Source organism: Triticum aestivum, chromosome 2B (assembly GCF_018294505.1).
Source record: "Triticum aestivum cultivar Chinese Spring chromosome 2B, IWGSC CS RefSeq v2.1, whole genome shotgun sequence".
NCBI lineage: Eukaryota > Viridiplantae > Streptophyta > Magnoliopsida > Poales > Poaceae > Triticum > Triticum aestivum.
The window spans coordinates 576602633-576623073 of record NC_057798.1 but is presented as its reverse complement, the minus strand read 5'-3'; the positions used below and the strand labels follow the sequence as shown (position 1 = coordinate 576623073).

At 48.8% G+C, this 20441-nt stretch overlaps 1 protein-coding gene across 1 annotated transcript; it reads right to left on the bottom strand.

Moving 5' to 3' along the window:
• Positions 1-327: 327 nt before the first annotated feature.
• LOC123041695 (casparian strip membrane protein 1-like) lies at positions 328-1460 on the bottom strand. The gene is made up of 3 exons (XM_044464275.1): positions 1044-1460; positions 847-970; positions 328-751 (listed from the first exon to the last, which is right to left on the bottom strand). Exons 1-3 carry the CDS (start codon positions 1376-1378, stop codon positions 536-538), a joined length of 675 nt encoding a protein of 224 aa, XP_044320210.1. The 5' UTR covers positions 1379-1460; the 3' UTR covers positions 328-535.
• Positions 1461-20441: the final 18981 nt, after the last annotated feature.

Below are 20441 nucleotides of genomic sequence, written 5' to 3'. Positions count from 1 at the left end.
TTTTTCTGAGTTAGTATGAATTTGTTATGAAGTTTTCTAAATTGACGGTCAAATGGTCAAAGGGCAAAAACATAAGACAAGCAAAGTGGTTTGGACGGGGACGATTGTTTTCAGAAATTAGGGGTAAACCTACCGAGTGTGACCCAACTAGGGGCATACAACCAATTATCCCTGTATATTATGCCACTTAACTGAGTCTCGGTCGACTAAGACCTAGCCACACCTATCTATAAAAGAAAAGAAAAATCCATAAACATTGTTCCGCTGTCAGTTGAGTAAAAAGTTTAGTAAAAAAATTGAGTAAAAAGTTGAGCATTTTGGAACACGTTGATCGCTCACCACCTTGTATTACCAAGCAACACAAGTACAAGTACAGATTAACAGGTGCACTGCCACTTACTCGCCAATGCGCACAAATTACACAAATGCAGAAAGGAAACTGAGGATGCACGCAATATTTAAAAACACAGGCACGGTTAATTAAACAAAGCCCGGGGTTGCAGCAGCTGCACTGCCGGCCGGAGCAAGGCTGGTTTCAGCGCTTCCTGATGGAGAAGGCGGCGAGGACGACGAGGAGCACGAAGATGAAGACGGAGAGGAAGGAGGCCACGACTGCGCCGCTCGTGCGCCGGCAGAAGCCGTGGAACTGCATGCAGATGGGCACCCAGTTGGCGCGCTCGTTCCCGCTGTGCGCCAGGTCCACGATGGCCGCCGCCGCCGCTGCCCCCGCCGTCAGCAGCCCAAGCATGATCTGCATGATCGCAATGGTTAACCGCCCTGTCACGTGCATGATGTGCGTGGCGCCGTTGGAGCGAGTCGGGAAGAAGAAAAGGGCTTGTCAGTTACCGTGTCGCAGACGAGCAAGAGAAGCCTCAGGACGGTGGTCTGAGGCCGCAGCACGACGACGGCGGAGAATGGGAGGGATAACAGCAGGTACCCCGCGGCGATCGCGCTCGCCACCATGAGGAACCTGCAAAGAACGCATACATGAGGCGCGGCATTCGCCATTAACTTAATTCGAACGGTCGATGATGTGCACTGACAGGAAGGCCGGGAAGTCGTCGAAACGGGCGCGGAACTGGAAGAACTCGGTGAAGACGGAGAGCGTCTCGTCGGACGTGCCGGTGGCGATGGCCGCCGCGAGGGCGGGCCCGAACGCCGCGATCCTCAGCAGGAAGTCGAGGAACGCCATGCACCGGCTGCCGCGGTCGCTCCGCCTGAAGAACCGCATGGGGAACTTGCGCGGCGCTGTCGTGGGCGGTGCGGCTGGGGCAGCAGCCGGAGGCACGGCCGCGGCCGCGGGGGCCTTGGAGGGCGCTCCCTGGCCGGGGGCGACGTCGTAAACGGGGATGACAGTGGCGGCCTCGCTGGTGCTCATGTTCGGTGCTTGCGTGAGGATCGTCGGACGCGGGAGGAGGAGAGGAGAAGGCGGGGTTTCTTGATGGGGTTTATGAGATGAAAGGTGCTTGTGTTTGATTTGATTGGTTTGCGGTGGCAGCGGCGGATTTTATAGAGGCAGGGATGCCCTGCTGCCTGTTGGGATGAGTTGGGTATGGTGCGAATGAGTGAGAGACGACTATCATAGAGTGGAGAAGTTTGTGTAGAGGTTGGGAGGGTTGTGGTTTGGGTTCGGGCTTTGTGGGAGTGGCCGAGCTGGAGTGGTTCCCAACTGCTCGGAAATGCATGCGCCAAGCAGTATCTTGCAGATGCAGTGGTTTGCCTCTGCTGCACTAGCCAGCTCTCACAATGTGCGATGAATAATCATGGAGGAACTGCCTCAACATCTGCTCTGTTGTGTAAAAAAAAAACATCTGCTCTGTTACTTATGAAGTCGTGCCAACTTTTTTCGCTTTTCCTGACTGCATATTAGCATTTTGAACCAAAATCCTAAATGATCACTTGCTATAGCCTCGTACATATTTATATACAAATAAATCATTGTTTCCATCAATAAACATGACCTAAAATAAAGGATAATAACCTCAAAATAATGATAATAATAAATCATTGTTCACAACTTCTTAATCTGAAAAAACACATTCTTGGCAACCACCTGTTCATGTCCATCACGCTCTGAAGTGGCCCAGTGCCCTCCTACCATATTGAAAGAAGAATTGTCCCAATTTCATCCTCCATGTGAATAGTTTTAGTTTTGTGTCATGTGACAACGCTAGGCGTTGGTGGGCCGATCAGGTCACTGGATTGGATTGGTCGTCCCATGTGGCGTTGGATTAAGCAGCCTAGCAACGTTAGATTCGTGAGTCCCTCATCCCGGTCTCCTCACTTCATGATGAACGCACGAAAAATACCCTCTCACCCCCCTCGCAGTCACATGAAGCACACGACTCCGCCCACCGTCACCATGCGACGCTTAGCTTGGCCCCCATCACTACGCGGTAGCCACCGACGACTCACAACAGGCGACACACACGAGAGGACGCTTGACACTGGCGCCGCTCTGCCTTGCGGCACCGCTCCATTCGCTTGTAGTGGCACCGAATGCGTCGTAACATCGGGGTGTCGCTCATAGCATCACCACCTATCTAGCAGTAGGGGTGTTTGCCTTGCAGCATAGTCATAGTAGCGCACGCTTGAGCTCATAGCATTGTGCATAGCAAGGCACAACATTGTTGTCCACCATCATAGCATCATCGTCTCCACCTAGCTAGCAGTAACGGTGTTCGCCTTGCAACCTAGTCGCAACAACGCGCTCTTTTAGAGAAAAGGGCAGAGCCCGACTTTATAAATAAAGCCACACGGCAGCGTCATGACAACGAACATGAAGGAGACCAGCTAGCAGAACAACGAAAACAGTGCACCGAGCAAATAGTTTGAGACCGACAAAGAAGAAGGGATACAGGCATCATGCCAAACTCGGCTCGCAGGCCGGGAGGGAGAGAAACCTAAACTCCGCAAACAGCAACCCCAGGATTAGACGACGGGATCCCGCCCGGAGATGAGGGATGCCGAAGCCCGAATTTTGTCGATGAGCAGGTCCAGGGCATCCCGGTCTTCCTCCTTAGTCAATGATCTCCACTGCTGCAATAGTATACATGATTTGAAAAGAACGTCAACAAGCTTAGATGGGAAGATATGTTCAATAGTAAATTTGTTCCTAATAGTCCAAAGAGCCCAGCACAAGGCTCCCAGGCCGACCCAAAACACCCTCTTGGTAACCCCAACCAAAACTTTGGCTAGGTTTCGAATATCGTAGAATGAGGAGGGGTTCCAAGAAACCTGTAACCAAGATCTGACACATCACCAAATCAACTTGGCCAGCACGCAATTGAAAAAGATGTGATCCGAGTTCTCCAAGGCACCACAGAGATGACAAAACTCCGAGCCAGGCCCATTGCGCTTTTTAATCTGATCAGCAGCCGGAAGGTGACCGCGAAAGGCTTGCCAAAGGAAATTTTAATCTTAGGAGGGACTTTAGCCTTCCAAACACCAGAAAATCTGTTCGTAGGGGAGCCACCAATAAGTCTAGAATACAACGACTTAACTGAAAATCTACCTGAGGCCGAATGAGGCCAGACCACAGAATCGGCCGACTCCGAGAGCACGGGGAAGAGGGCAGAGAGCCTTTGCCAATCTTCCAACTCTTCAGGAGACAGGGCCCAACGAAACGCCAGATCCCAGTTATTAGCCGCCACCTCCGCGATGGAGATAGCCGGATTAGGACAATAAGAAAACAAAACCGGAAAGGTAGCAGCAAGGGGGGCATCCCCAGACCACCAGTCCAACCAAAAACGGACTACCGTCCCAGTACCAATGATAAATTTAACATGTTCCAGAAAAGTAGGTCCGACTTTGACAAGGGATTTCCAAAATTGAGAGCCGCGACTCGCGGTGGCAACCAACGGGCTGGAGTGTGGGAAATATTTAGCCTTAAGAATCAAAAACCACAGCGAATCAGCCCCGCTAGTCATAATTTTCCACCACCACTTAATAAGCAAACAAATGTTCATCACCCGAGTGTTAATAATGCCCCCCCAAGGTTTTTAGGCTTACACATATGTTGCCACTTGACCAGCCTATATTTCCGTTTTTTATTCGCGGAATTCCAATAGAAAGCTCCCCTATGCTTGTCGAAGCCAGCATGTACGCCATCAATAAGAAGATAGAAGCCCATAAGAAACATAGGGAGAGAGGATAAGCAGGAGTTAATTAGAGAAACTTTGCCAGCATTGGTATTGTATCTACCCCTCCAAGGGAGAACCCTGTTACCCACTTTAGCGACCGCTGGAGCAAAGTCTTTAGCATGGAGCACATCAGGAGAAATAGGGAGGCCTAGATACTTGAAGGGGAAGGAACCCAAGGAGCAGTTAAGAAGCCTGGCCACCCGCAAGGCTTCCGCCTCATCCACGCCCGTCACCAGGACCTCACTTTTAGCAAAGTTAATCTTAAGACCCGAAACTGCTTCGAAACACAGCAGGATGAATTTAAGATTGGCAATGCACGTGTCGTCCAGCTCCACCAAGATAATTGTGTCATCCGCATATTGCAAGTGGGAAACACCCTCCGGAAGTAAGTGAGAGACCACAGGAGAAATGTGCCCACAACGAGCCGCCCTAGAAAGCATGCATGAGAAGGCGTCGACCACAAAATTAAAGAGAACAGGGGAAGCAGGTCCCCTTGGCGAAGGCCCCTACCATTGGCGAAGAAATTGCTAATGAAACCATTTACCGAAACGGTAGTATGGCCACCCGAGACCAACTACATGATACGATGAACATAAGCATCGTCGAACCCTTTAGCAAGGAGGACCTGTTTGAGGAAGGGCCAGCTAACCGAGTCATAGGCTTTCTCGAAATCTAACTTAAGGATAATCGCTTTGGATCTCCGAGAATGAAGATCATGAACAATCTCGTGAAGGGATAGGATACCATCGAGGATGAAACGCCCTTTAATGAAAGCAGATTGGTAGGGGCTAATAACTCTATGAGCAACCGGCGACAGGCGAATCGCAAAGCCCTTAGCCAGAAATTTGGCGAAGTTATTAATCAAAGCAATAGGCCGAAATTGGGAAATTACATCAGCACCCTTAACCTTGGGGATCAGGGATATCACTGCATAGTTCAGGCGGGCAATGTCGACAGTACCAAGACAGAAACCCTGGATAACATTACAAACCAACTGTTTCAACTGGGGCCAAAATTTCCGAAAGAAAGGAACAGAAAAGTCGTCTGGCCTAGAAGCGGCATTAGGATTGGCAGAGTTAACAACATCCCAGAGTTCCTGATCAGACAAAGGGATCATCAGGGAGGCATTCTCCTCGGGCGAGATTTTAAAGCCTATGTTCCAAAGGGAGGGGGAAATGGAGAAGCCCGATTGAGGTTTAGCCCCCAACAAAGAAGAAAAGAAATCCACCACATGAGCCATAATGACAGACTGATCCGGCTGTTGATACCACACCGCCTACGCCTACCGTTCGCGATCGCAAAGAAGTACGCCGTGGGGGAGTCACCTTTTAAAGTCCAATTAAGAGTACCCCGTTGATGCCAATAAATCTCAGCCTGGTGGTGCAATTGCATTAAGGCGGCCTCAAGATTATAACGGACCGCCCAACCATCGTCAGAAAGCCCAATGGAGTCGGCGCGCGATCCAGCGACATAATCTGATCTTCGAGGAAAGATTTGGTACGACGATCCTCCGCCGCACAGTTATGAGACCAACCTCTAAGGAATTTACGCAGGTTATAGGAGCACGAGTGCCAATCATCCAGAGGCCCAAAAGAGCGAGCATTGGAGGAAAGAAGGAGGGAGATCTTTGCGGCCACCATATCAGCAAAACCATCCACGGACAGCCAGGAGGCATCAAATTGAAATCTAGCCGGAGGTCTAAGGCTGATAGTACCATCGTCAAGAATTAAGGGGGTATGATCAGATCCGACAATGCACTTGGCGGTAAGAGAAGCCCTAGGAAACATGGAATCGCACCTGGGACACAGGAAGACTCTATCAAGCACAGATCTAATAGGGGTAGCCTGATGGTTGGACCAAGTATAGCGGACTCCACCCCGGGGAAGCTCACGAATAGCATTAGCACTAATGAAGTCGTTAAAGGCATTAGCTAGAGGCCAGGAAAAATTATCATTACTTTTATCAGAAGGACACCGCAGAAGATTAAAGTCTCCCCCGATAACCATCGGAAGATTGCAGGATTCGATCTTCATCGAGAGCTCATTAAGAAATAAAGGCGACAAAGAATGGTCCGCCGGCCCATAAACAACGATAAACTCACAGAGAATATTCATAGCTTTATGACAGAGAACAACGCTAGCCCAAAAGATCCCATGATCAAAAGCAACAAAATCAAAAATATCTTTATTGGAGCCTCTCAAGATCCCACCAGAGTGACCCAAAGCAGGTAAAAAGTGCCAATTGAATCTGTCCATGCGCACGATAGCAGAAAAATCATTAGGGGAAAAAGATTCCTTGAAGGTTTCAACCAGCCCCACAAATTCAATATGGCTAGAACGAATCAGATCTTTGAGTTAGTCGCGGTGCCCCCTAGCACCGAACCCTCTAATATTCCAGAATAACGCCCTCATTTGTAAGAAAGATTCTTGATTTGAAGGCTCGACCTGCTAGGAGCCACGCAGGATTTAGATTGCTTATTAGTGCCCCTCTTAGATAGACTGGATTGAGGCTGGCCACAACCAGCGCTCGCGACCACAACCGGATCACTACTCGAAGCCCCTACCTGAGAAGCAATGACCTCTTTGGCTTTAGCTATGGCTGCCTGAGCCATCTCGTTAGCCCGAATGGTAGCAAGAAGAGAGCTAGGAGAGCCAACAGACGAATCAATCACCACACCCACATCTGACATAATATTTAAAAGATGATCATCCGAAAGAGAAGGAAGAACCAACCGAACCGGAGAAGCAACAGAAGAGGGGACAGGGAGATTACCTGGGGGAGGGAGATCCTTCGCCGTAGCGCGCTTCTTAGCCCGCTCCAGGATAGAACCACCCGAATTTGCCACCCGCCTTCCTTTGCGAGCCGCGGACACAGGAGACCGAATGGCAGGCGACCGCACAGCAGGAGAGACCAGAGGGGGACCCGAACGAGACATAGATCCCATATCCTTATCAAGACGCCGGCAGACCCCCGTCATGGATTGCTTCGGGCCCGACGAGTTCCTGCTCTTAGCCGAGAATTTTCGCACTGATGATTTCTTATTCCGAAGGGACTGGGACTCCACCATGTCGCGAGCAGGGGATGTAGGAAGATCCTCAATTCCCGAGCGAGTGGGGGAGAGCGGGCAAACCGAAAGGTTGGAGCAAGCACCAGATACGGGAGTAGCAGAGCAGGGAGGGAACTTCAACAGATCAGCACCAGCAGCATGGACAGTCGGAGCAGCAGAAGGGATCGCCATATCCTCGCGGGGAGCAACACCAGAAGGAGCTTGGGAGTGAAACAGCTCTCGTTCAGACTCAGCCAAACCATCCCATTCAGATTGGGTGAAGCAAAGGTTAGACCCATTGCTCTGATTAGGGCCACCCAAAGATCCATCTCCCTCCTTGTCATGCTTGTCTGAGGGGTTAGAAGGAGGAGGAGGGGGAGGTGGAGCCTGAAAGACAGCCGCCCCTCCACCCGCACCCGAAGTTTGATACCATTGGGAGAAGGGAAGACATCAATCGATCCAAGCACACGATCGGGATCTACACACCAAACCTTCATCCTAGCAGGGCCAACCTTGTTCAGAGATTCCTCATCCACCTCCATGGGCTTCCCAATCAAAACCCCAAAAGACATGAGAAAAGCAGACGAACAGAGGCCAGCAGGCAGATCATCAATCAGAACCCAGACTTGGGAGAGAGGACCAACTGCCGTACCATTGCAAGAAGCCGCTTTGACAGAGACCACCAATTGATTGAGGGGCAAGGTGAAGCTAGTGCAGGAAGCAATCATCCGCAAACATTCTTTGGAGGGAAACACCACAGAGAACTCATAATCAGACATCTGCACTACTTGCCAGTCCCAGCCAACCTCATCCCAAATGCGGAGCCCTTCCAGAAGAGTTTGGGGAGAAATCTTTTGATCCTTTACCGTGACAATCGCAGCATTAGACAAAGCAGGCGCCACCTCCCGGACAGGCAAGTCACCGTCAAAAGCAAAAAAGGCGCATCCGGGGAGGCCCGAGCCGAACTGGAGGACCGCAGGAGGCTTCTGTCTGTTCATGCAGTTGACCGTGAGGTGACCATCAGAGCGACAGATCAAATAGAATGGAGGGTTGGTGCAGCGACACTGGGAATGACCAGGCCTGTGGCAGGCGAAGCAGGTGAGCGCCGAGGGATTGCTATGGGAAGCAGAGGACGAGCGGGATTGCGGAAGCGACAGAGGAGGAAGGATCCCATCCCCCATCCCCGGGAGGGGGGCGCCCCAGAGGCCGGGCTGGGCGGCCGCCGCGCCGGCCCCGCGAAGGACCGAGACAGCGGACGAGCACCAGCACCGACCCCAACCGCGCGAGGAGGAGGGGGAAGACGTGATGGAGCAGACGAACCACACCCCACACCCGAGGCAGGCAGGGAGGCTGAAGACGCAGAAACCCCACCACCAGAAGCCACCGCCGCCTCCCACGGGTCCATCGCCGAAGAGAGAGACGGGCCAGATCCAGAGCCCTGCGGACCAGATCCAGGCACACCCTCCCTCTCCCAGCGCTGCAACCACTCCAGACCCGAGGCCCAGGCCTAGCGGCCACGAGCCACCTGCTCGCGCGCTGCCTGCTCCGCCTCCAGCTTGGAACAGAGCGAAGCCTCGAGCTCCAGATCCACCGCAGAGGAAGGGGATTCCTCACGGCGCCGCTTGCTGCCCGAGACCGCCTCGCAAGAAGAGCCCCGGGATTTGTCCATGGAGAGCACCACAGCAAAAGGAAGGAGAAGGGGTGGAGGCGGGGTAGATCTGATTAGGCGACGAATGGGGAGATGGTGACGGCGCAGATCGGAAGAGGAAGCCGGAAACCCTAGCAGAGGGGAGGACAAGCCGCGAGGGATCCGTAAATAGCCCGACCGAGCCGTGCCCACCTGGGCCTGACTCGCCAAATGGGCCGAAGGGGGTTGAGGAGCAGGAACCCGGCCGATGGGCCTGACTGGGCCGGCCGAGACAAGAGGGGGAAAATCTGCCACAGAAGAAAGAAGGGGGGGGGGGTAGGCCCACTGGACAGCGGCAAACCGATAGGCCCAACAGGCTCACAAGGGGGAACGGCCCACGGCCCGATGGCCACCGCGGAGAAATCGAGATCTAGGTTACACGACGACACCAACGATCCCGTCGACGCCGCCGCCGGTGACGGGGCCGCCGCAGAGGAAGCAGGAGAGGGGGATGGGAGGCCTCCAAGCTCCCCATCAGGAGCACTGCCCAGGATGCCCGGATCAGGAGAGGCTACAACAAACTTACCAGACTTGCGCCGCCGCCGAGAAACCCGGATCTAGCCATCGACCGACGAGGACGCAACCGCCGACCGGCCCCGGCCACCAGGAGCGAACTTGCGGGGGCGAGGAGCGACTGAAGACAGCTCCACCCCCCCAGGGCAGAGCACAGGGCCACAGGGGGAGGAGGCCGACGACCGCGAATCTTCCTTATCGGATGCAAGGGCCCAGAAGCGAGATCCAAGCACAAGCAGCAGGGAAGACGGAGGAGAGAGCCCCACCCGAGGGGAGACAGGGGAGGCGGGAGAGAGGGCGCCAGCGAGGGGAGCGGAGGGCGACCGAGCTCTGGCCGGCGAGCAGGGGCGGGAGGCAGGACGGCAGGGGCGAGAGGGGGAGGAGGGGGAGGAGGGAGGAAGGGGATCCATCATCTCAACAACGCGCTCTTGGGCTCATTGCATTGCGCATAGCTGGCCGCAACATTGTTGCACCATCATATCATCCTCGTTGACGCCTTGCGGCATCATGCAAGCATCACATGGTTGGTAGCATCACTTGTCACCAATCACAGAATAGATGTCCATTGTGTCAGCTTGCCATAGACGACCCTTGCAGCAATGGCGAGCGTCTTATAGTAGCATGATGACTGTCCTAGCAACAATTGGCCCCATCGCGTGCAACAGTGGGCGTCGATTTCCATCTGCCTATAGTGCACGCCACACAACTTTGGTCGGGGAGTGAGTGACATGAGCAAGAGAGGGAGATGAAAAAAGAGGAGAAGATGAAGAGATAGTGGTGCGAGAGTGAATGGATGGACAAGAGGAGAAGGATAAGGCATGGGGCCCATCGGGCCACATGGCGAGCGCGTGTCATGATCGACAACTCAATTAGAATCCTTTACATATGGTGAATGTGTTGCCCGACAACCAAATCAGGGATGCAGGTACGTACATCACCCGGCCAAACGGCTTCGGGCTCAAGCGCCATCTTCGAACCATACGTCACTAATGCGTGCGCAACATTATTACATGCTTGAGGGCAATAACCAACATAAAATGAATTAAAGTGAAGCATAGCCAGGGCTTTAATCTCCCTAAACAGGACACTATTGGACGCAAGATTGAAACTCTTCGAATTGTTGATGGCTTGGACTAGTGGTTGTGCATCTGTTTCGACCATGACATTGGTCATGCCCCATTGTATGGTCATCCCTCATTGGACACCATTGGGCGCCTGATCGAAACTCTCCTTGGGATATGTTGCAAGGATGTTGTGTACTTATAGAACTAGAGGATAGCCCACACGTTGCTGCAGGAATTGCTTGATGAAAATTTAGGTTAATAACATGAGAACCAAAATGAAAATACATGTGACTTATATTATTTGATTAGGGTATTATAGGATTAAATAGGTATTAAACTTGATTATGTAACTATAATAGACAAGTATAACTTATAACTGTAAGCATATTGCAGAAAATGCACGCTAGCTCAATAGAACTCCACAAATCCAGCTTCTCTTTGTGTCTTCTAGCTACAGATAGCGATCTCAGATCCATTCGGCTGCATTGGCAACGTCTACCGCGCTAGGGCAGCCCAGCTAGGAGGATTGTGGCCTATTCAAAGTTGGGCCAGCTGGATGCAGCCCAATCCGGGCCAGCCAATGCATCGATTCGAGGGTGGGAGCGTACTGGGAGGTCCTGTTGAGCCCCTTCAACGCCGCGCAAGCTAACTAGCGCCAAAAAAGAGCTCTCGACCAGGATCGATCTCGCGTGCGCAACATTATTACATGCTTGAGGGCAATAACCAACATAAAATGAATTAAAGTGTTGGAAATATGCCCTAGAGGCAATAATAAAATGGTTATTATTATATTTCTTTGTTCATGATAATTATCTATTGTTCATGCTATAATTGTATTAACTGGAAATCGTAATACATGTGTGAATACATAGACCACAACATGTCCCTAGTGAGCCTCTAGTTGACTAGCTTGTTGATCAATAGATGGTTATGGTTTCCTAACCATGGACATTGGATGTCATTGATAACAGGATTACATCATTAGGAGAATGATGTGATGGACAAGACCCAATCCTAAGCATAGCACAAGATCATGTAGTTCGTTTGCTAAGAGCTTTTCTAATGTCAAGTATCATTTCCTCAGACCATGAGATTGTGCAACTCCCGGATACCGTAGGAATGCTTTGGGTGTACCAAACGTCACAACCTAACTGGGTGACTATAAAGGTGCACTACAGGTATCTCCGAAAGTGTTTGTTGGGTTGGCACGAATCGAGACTGGGATTTGTCACTCCGTATGACGGAGAGGTATCTCTGGGCCCACTCGGTAATGCATCATCATAATGAGCTCAATGTGACTAAGTAGTTAGTCACGGGATCATGCATTACAGAACGAGTAAAGAGACTTGCCGGTAACGAGATTGAACAAGGTATAGGGATACCGCCGATCGAATCTCGGGCAAGTAACATACCAATGGACAAAGGGAATTGTATACGGGATTGATTGAATCCTCGACATCGTGGTTCATCCGATGAGATCATCGTGGAACATGTGGGAGCCAACATGGGTATCCAGATCCCGCTGTTGGTTATTGCCCGGAGAACGTCTCGGTCATGTCTGCATGGTTTCCGAACCCGTAGGGTCTACACACTTAAGGTTCGGTGACGCTAGAGTTGTTATGGGAAATAGTATGTGGTTACCGAAGGTAGTTCGGAGTCCCGGATGTGATCCCGGACATCACGAGGAGTTCCGGAATGGACCGCCGGTGAAGATCGATATATTGGACGAAGGGTATTGGAGTCCGGAAGTGTTCCGGGGGTACCAGGCTATGGCCAGCATGACCGAAAGGTATTTTGGGAGTCCCGACAAGTGTTAGAGGGCCTCATGGGCGAAAGGGGAAGGGGCAATCCAGCCCACTAAGGGGTGGTGCGCCCCCCACACCCTTTCCCACGTTATTTGGGGATGTGGGGCGCCTCCACCTAGCTTGGGAGGCAATCCTCCATCTGCTTGGCTTGGGGGGCAAGTCTCCCTAGGATTTTCCCTAGGGAGATCCAATCTGCTTGGCCGCCGCCCCCCAGGGGAAACCTTAGGGCGCCTCCCCCTCTCCCCTTGCCCCTATATATAGTGAGGAGATTGGAGGGCAGCCGTGACCTCTTCCTTGGCGCAGCCCCTCCCTCCTCCAACACCTCCACCTCCTCCGTAGTGCTTGGTGAAGCCCTGCCGGAGAACCACGAGCTCCATCACCACCATGCCGTCGTGTTGTCGGAGTTCTCCCTCAACTTCTCCTCTCCCCTTGCTGGATCAAGAAGGAGGAGACGTCCCCGGGCTGTACGTGTGTTGAATGCGGAAGCGTCGTTGTTCGGTGCTTAGATCGGATTCGACCGCGATCTGAATCGCTTCGTGAACGACTCCACCGACCGCGTTCTTGTAATGCTTCCGCTTAGCGATCTTCAAGGGTATGAAGATGCACTCCCTCTCTCTCTCTCGTTGCTAGTATCTCCATAGATTGATCTTGGTGATGCGTAGAAAATTTTGAATTTCTGCTACGTTCCCCAACAGTGGCATCATGAGCTAGGTCTATTGCGTAGATTCTATGCACGAGTAGAACACAAGTTGTTGTGGTCGTTGATTTTGTTCAGTATGCTTAATGTTACTAGTCCTACCTTGTTTCAATGGTATTGTGGGATGAAGCGCCCCGGACCGACCTTACACGTACACTTACGTGAGACAGGTTCCGCCGACTGACATGCACTTGTTGCATAAGGTGGCTAGCGGGTGCCAGTCTCTCCCACTTTAGTCGGATCGGATTCGATGAAAAGGGTCCTTATGAAGGGTAAATAGCAATTGGCATATCACGTTATGGTTTTGGCGTAGGTAAGAAACGTTCTTGCTAGAAACCTACAGCATCCACGTAAAACATGTAACAACAATTAGAGGACGTCTAACTTGTTTTTGCAGCATATGCTGTGTGATGTGATATGGCCAAAAAGGATGTGATGAATGAAATATATATGATGTATGAGATTGATCATATTCTTGTAATAGGAATCACGACTTGCATGTCGATGAGTATGACAACCGGCAGGAGTCATAGGAGTTGTCTTTATTTATTGTATGACCTGCGTGTCACTGAATAACGCCATGTAATTACTTTACTTCATTGCTAAACCGTTAGCCATAGTAGTAGAAGTAATAGTTGGCGAGACAACTTCATGGAGACACGATGATGGAGATCATGATGATGGAGATCATGGTGTCATGCCGGTAACGATGATGATCATGGCGCCCCAAAGATGGAGATCAAAAGGAGCAAAATGATATTGGCCATATCATGTCACTATTTGATTGCATGTGATGTTTATCATATTTTTGCATCTTATTTGCTTAGAACTACGGTAGTAAATAAGATGATCCCTCACTAAAATTTCAAGCAAGTGTTCCCCCTAACTGTGCACCGTTGCGAAGGTTCGTTGTTTCGAAGCACCACATGACGATAGGGTGTGATAGATTCTAACATTCGCATACAACGGGTGTAAGCCAGATTTACACACGCGAAACACTTAGGTTGACTTGACGAGCCTAGCATGTACAGACATGGCCTCGAACACAAGAGACCGAAATGTCGAGCATGAGTCGAATAGTAGATACGATCAACATGAAGATGTTCAGCGATGATGACTAGTCCGTCTCACGTGATGATCGGACATGGCCTAGTTGACTCAGATCATGTATCACTTAGATGACTATAGGGATGTCTATTTAAGTGCTAGTTCTTTAGATGAACTTAATTATCCTGAACATAGTCAAAAGGTCTTTGCAAATTATGTCGTAGCTCGCGTTTCAGTTCTACTGTTTTAGATATGTTCATAGAGAAAATTTAGTTGAAAGTTGGCAGTAGCAATTATGCGGACTGGGTCCATATACTGAGGATTGTCCTCATTGCTGCACAGAAGGCTTATGTCCTTAATGCACCGCTCGGTGTGCTCAACCTCGAACATCGTTTGTGGATGTTGCGAACATCTGACATACACGTTTTGATGACTACGTGATAGTTCAGTAATGTTAAACGGTTTAGAATTGAGGCACCGAAGACGATTTTGAAACGTCGCGGAACATATGAGATGTTCCGAGGGCTGAAACTAGGATTTCAGGCTCGTGCCCACGTCAAAAGGGATGAGACCTCCGACGAGTTTCTTAGCCTACAAACTAAGGGAGAAAAGCTCAATCGTTGAGCTTGTACTCAGAATGTCTGGGTACAACAATCACTTGAATCGAGTGGGAGTTAATCTTCCAGATGAGATAGTGATGTTTCTCCAAAGACATTGCCACCAAGCTACTAGAGCTTCGTGATGAACTATAACATATCAGGGATAGATATGATGATCCTTGAAATATTCGCGATGTTTGACACCGTGAAAGTGTTGGGGAACGTAGTAGAAATTCAAAATTTTCCTACGTGTCACCAAGATCTATCTATGGAGAAACCAGCAACGAGGGGAAGGAGAGTGCATCTACATACTCTTGTAGATCTCTAAGCGGAAGCGTTCAAGAGAACGGGGTTGAAGGAGTCGTACTTGTCGTGATCCAAATCACTGGAGATCCTAGTGCCGAACGGACGGCACCTCCGTGTTCAACACATGTACAGCCCGGTGACGTCCCCCATGCCTTGATCCAGCAAGGAGAGAGGGAGTGGTTGAGGAAGATCCCGTCTAGCAGCAGCACAATGGCGTGGTGGTGGTGGAGGAGCGTGGCAATCCTGCAGGGCTTCGCCAAGCACCGCGGGAGAGGAGGTGGGAGAGAGGTAGGGCTGCGCCAAGGAGAGGTCAAACTCATCTGTTGGCAGCCCCAAAGTCCTCAAGTATATATAGGGGAGAGGGAGGGCTGCGCCCCAACCTAGGGTTCCACCCCTAGGGGCGGCGGCCATCCCAAAACCCATCTAGGGTGCGGCCATGGGGGGGAAGAGGGGAAACTTCCCCCCAAGTTAGGTGGGTGCGCCCCCTCCCCAAACCCTAGGCGCCTTGGGCCCTTGTGGGGGGGGGGGGCGCACCAGCCCACCTGGGGCTGGTCCCCTCCCACACTTGGCCCACGCAGCCCTCCGAGGATGGTGGCCCCACTTGGTGGACCCCCGAGACCCTCCAGGTGGTCCCGGTACGTTACAGATAAAACCCGAAACTTTTCCGGTGACCAAAACATGACTTCCCATATATAAATCTTTACCTCCGGACCATTCTGAAAGTCCTCATAACGTCCGGGATCTCATCCGGGACTCCGAACAACATTCGTTAACCACATACAAACTTCCTTTATAACCCTAGCGTCATCGAACCTTAAGTGTGTAGACCCTACGGGTTCGGGAACCAAGCAGACATGACCGAGACGTTCTCCGGTCAATAACCAACAGCGGGATCTGGATACCCATGTTGGCTCCCACATGTTCCACGATGATCTCATCGGATGAACCACGATGTCAAGGACTGAATCAATCCCGTATACAATTCCCTTTGTCTAGCGGTATTGTACTTGCCCGAGATTCGATCGTCGGTACGCCAATACCATGTTCAATCTCGTTACCGGCAAGTCTCTTTACTTGTTCCGTAACACATCATCCCGTGATCAACCCCTTGGTCACATTGTGCACATTATGATGATGTCCTACCGAGTGGGCTCAGAGATACCTCTCCGTCAACCGGAGTGACAAATCCCAGTCTCGATTCATGCCAACCCAATAGACACTTTCAGAGATACCTATAGTGCACCTTTATAGCCACCCAGTTACGTTGTGACGTTTGGTACACCCAAAGCATTCCTACAGTATCCGGGAGTTGCACAATCTCATGGTCCAAGGAAATGATACTTGACATTAGAAAAGCTTTAGCATACGAACTACACGATCTTTGTGCTAGGCTTAGGATTGGGTCTTGTCCATCACATCATTCTCCTAATGATGTGATCCCGTTATCAACGACATCCAGTGTCCATGGTCAGGAAACCGTAACCATCTATTGATCAACGAGCTAGTCAACTAGAGGCTTACTAGGGACATGGTGTTGTCTATGTACCCACACATGTATCTGAGTTTCCTATTAATACAATTATAGCATGGGTAATAAACGATTATCATGAACAAGGAAATATAATAATAATAACTAATTTATTATTGCCTCTAGGGCATATTTCCAACAGTCTCCCACTTGCACTAGAGTCAATAATCTAGTTCACATCGCCATGTGATTAACACTGATAGGTCACATCGCCATGTGACCAACATCCAAAGAGTTTACTAGTGTCTAAACTAGTTCACATCACCATGTGATTAAGACTCAATGAGTTCTGGGGTTTGATCATGTTTTGCTTGTGAGAGAGGTTTTAGTCAACGGGTGTGCAACATTCAGATCCGTGTGTACTTTGCAAATCTCTAGGTCATATTGTAAATGCTGCTTCCATGCTCCACTTGAAGCTATTCCAAATGGTTGCTCCACTATATGTATCCGGTTTGCTACTCAGAGTCATTCGGATAGGTGTTAAAGCTTGCATCGAGGTAACCCTTTATGCCAAACTCTTTATCACCTCCATAATCGAGAAACATTTCCTTATTCATCTAAGGATAATTTTGACTGCTGTCCGATGATCGTTCCTGGATCATTCTTGTACCCCTTGACTGACTCATGGCATGGCACACTTCCGGTGCGGTACACATCATAGCATACTATAGAGCCTACGTCTGAAGCATAGGGGACGACCTTCGTCCTTTCTCTCTCTTCTGCCGGGGTCGAGCTTTAACTCTTAACTTGATACCTTACTACTCAGGCAAGAACTCCTTCTTTGACTGATCCATCTTGAACACCTTCAAGATCATGTCAAGGTATGTGCTCATTTGAAAGTACCATTGAGCGGTTTTTGATCTATCCTCATAGATATTGATGCTCAATGTTCAAGCAGCTTAATCCAGGTTTTCTATTGAAAAACACTTTTCAAATAACCCTATATGCTTTCCAGAAATTCTACATCATTTCTGATCAACAATATGTCAACAACATATACTCATCAGAAATTCTATAGTGCTCCCACTCACTTCTTTGGAAATACAAGTTTCTAATAAACTTTGTATAAACCCAAAATCTTTGATCATCTCATCAAAGCGTACATTCCAACTCTGAGATGCTTACTCCAGTCCTTAGAAGGATTGCTGGAGCTTTGCATACTTGTTAGCGTCTTTCAGGATTGTCAAAAACCTTCTGGTTGTATCACATACAACCTTTCCTCAAGAAAACTGTCAAGGAAACAATGTTTTGACATCCTATATGCAAAATTTCATAAATAATGCAGTAACTGCTAATCCAATTCCAACAGACTCTTAGCATCGCTACTAGTGAGAAAGCCTCACCGTAGTCAACTCCTTGAACTTGTCGCAAAACATCTTTAACGACAAGTCAAGCTTTCTTAATGGTGATACTTACCATCATTGTATGTCTTCCTTTTAAAATCCATCTTTACCCAACGGCCTTATGACCATCAAGTATTTCTTCCAAAGTCATGGATCCTCTCTCGGATTTTATGGCCTCGAGCCATTCGTCGAAATCCGGGCCCACCATCGCTTCTCCATAGCTCGTAGGTTTATTGTTGTCTAACAACATGACCTCTAAGACAGGATTGCGTACCACTCTGAAGTAGTACGCGTCCTTGTCAACCTACGAGGTCTGGTAGTGACTTGATCTGAAGCATCATGATCTCTATCATCAGCTTCCTCTTCAATTGGTGTAGGTGCCACATGAACAACTTCATGTGCCCTGCTACTCACTGGTTGAAGTGATGGTTCAATAACCTCATCAAGTCTCCACCATCCTCCCACTCAATTCTTTCGAGAGAAACTTTTCCTCGAGAAAGGACCCATTTCTAGAAACAATTACTTTTGCTTCCGGATATGAGATAGGAGGTATACCCAACTGTTTTGGGTGTCCTATGAAGATGCATTTTTATCCGCTTTGGGTTCGAGCTCATCAACCTGAAACTTTTTCACATAAGCGTTGCAGCCCCAAACTTTTAAGAACCGACAACTTAGGTTTCTCCAAACCATAGTTCAAACGGTGTCGTCTCAACGGAATTACGTGGTGCCCTATTAAAGTGAGTGCGGTTGTCTCTAATGCCTAACCCATGAATGATAGTAGTAATTCAATAAGATACATCATGGTACGCACTATATCCAATAGGGTGCAAATATGATGTTCGGACACACCATCACATTATGGTGTTCCAGGCGGTATTAATTGTGAAACAATTTCCACAATGTCTTAATTGCGTGCCAAAGCTCGTAACTCAGATACTCATCTCTATGATCATATCATAGACATTTTATCCTCTTGTCACGATGATCTTAAACTTCACTCTGAAATTAGTTGAACCATTCAATAATTCAGACTTGTGTTTCATCAAGTAAATATACTCAGTATCTACTTAAATCATCCGTGAAGTAAGAACATAACGATATTCACTCCATGCCTCAGCACTCATTGGACAGCACACATCAAAATGTGTTACTTCCAACAAGTTGCTATCTTGTTCCATTTTACTGAAAAACGAGGCTTTTCAGTCATCTTGCCCATGTGGTATGATTTGCATTTCTCAAGCGATTCAAAATCAAGTGAGTCCAAACGATCCATCTGCATGGAGTTTCTTCATGCGTATACACCAATAGACATGGCTCGCATGTCTCAAACTTTTCAAAAATGAGTGAGTCCAAAGAGCCATCAACATGGAGCTTCTTCATGCGTTTTATACCAATATGACTTACATGGCAGTGCCACAAGTAAGTGGTACTATCATTACTATCTTATATCTTTTGGCATGAAAATGTGTATCACTACGATCGAGATTCAATGAACCATTCTTTTAGGTGCAAGACCATTGAATGTATTATTCAAATAAATAGAGTAACCATTATTCTCCTTACATGAATAACCGTATTGCGATAGACATAATCCAATCATGTCTATGCTCAACGCAAACACCAAATAACAATTATTTAGGTTTAACACCAATCTCGATGGTAGACGGAGCAGGCGATGCTTGATCACATCAACCTTGGAAACACTTCCAACACACATCGTCATCTCACCTTTAGCTAGTATCCGTTTATTCCGTAGCTCTTTTATTTCGAGTTACTAACACTTAGCAACCGAACCGGTATCTAATACCCTGGTGCTACTAGGAGTACTAGTAAAGTACACATTAACATAATGTATATCCAATATACTTCTATCGACCTCGCCAGCCTTCTCATCTACCAAGTATCTAGGGTAATTCTGCTCCAGTGGTTGTTCCCCTTATTACAGAAGCACTTAGTCTCGGGTTTGGGTTCAACCTTGGGTTTCTTCACTGGAGCAGCAACTGATTTGCCGTTTCATGAAGTACCCCTTCTTGCCCTTGCCCTTCTTAAAACTAGTGGTTTCACTAACCATCAACAATTGATGCTCCTTCTTGATTTCTACATTCACGGTGTCGAACATTGCGAATAGATCAAGGATCATTATATCTATCCCTGTTATGTTATAGTTCATCACGAAGCTCTAGTAGCTTGGTGGCAATGTCTTTGGAGAAACATCACTATCTCATCTGGAAGATCAACTCCCACTCGATTCAAGTGATTGTTGTACTCAGACAATCTGAGCACAAGCTCAAGATTGAGCTTTTCTCCCTTATTATGCAGGCTAAGAAAATCATCGGAGGTCTTATACCTCTTGATGTGGGCACGAGCATGAAATCCCAATTTCAGCCCTCAAAACATCTCATATGTTCTGTGACATTTCAAAAATGTCTTCGGTGCCTCAATTCTAAACCATTTAACATTACCGAACTATCATGTAGTCATCAAAACGTGTATGTCAGATGTTCGCAACATCCACATACCACGTTCGAGGTCCAGCACACCAAGCGGTGCATTAAGGACATAAGCCTTCTACTGTCCGCATAATTGCTACTGTCAACTTTCAACTATATTTTCTCTAGGAACATATCTAAAACAGTAGAACTAAAGCGCGAGCTATGACATAAT

Coding starts and splice junctions, on each gene's coding strand:
- LOC123041695 (XM_044464275.1), bottom strand. CDS start 1,378: ATGAGCACCAGCGAGGCCGCCACTGTCATCCCCGTTTACGACGTCGCC. Junction 971..1,043: donor GACGACTTCCCGGCCTTCCT/GTCAGTGCACAT, acceptor CGTTCTTTGCAG/GTTCCTCATGGTGGCGAGCG. Junction 752..846: donor TCTTGCTCGTCTGCGACACG/GTAACTGACAAG, acceptor GCGATCATGCAG/ATCATGCTTGGGCTGCTGAC.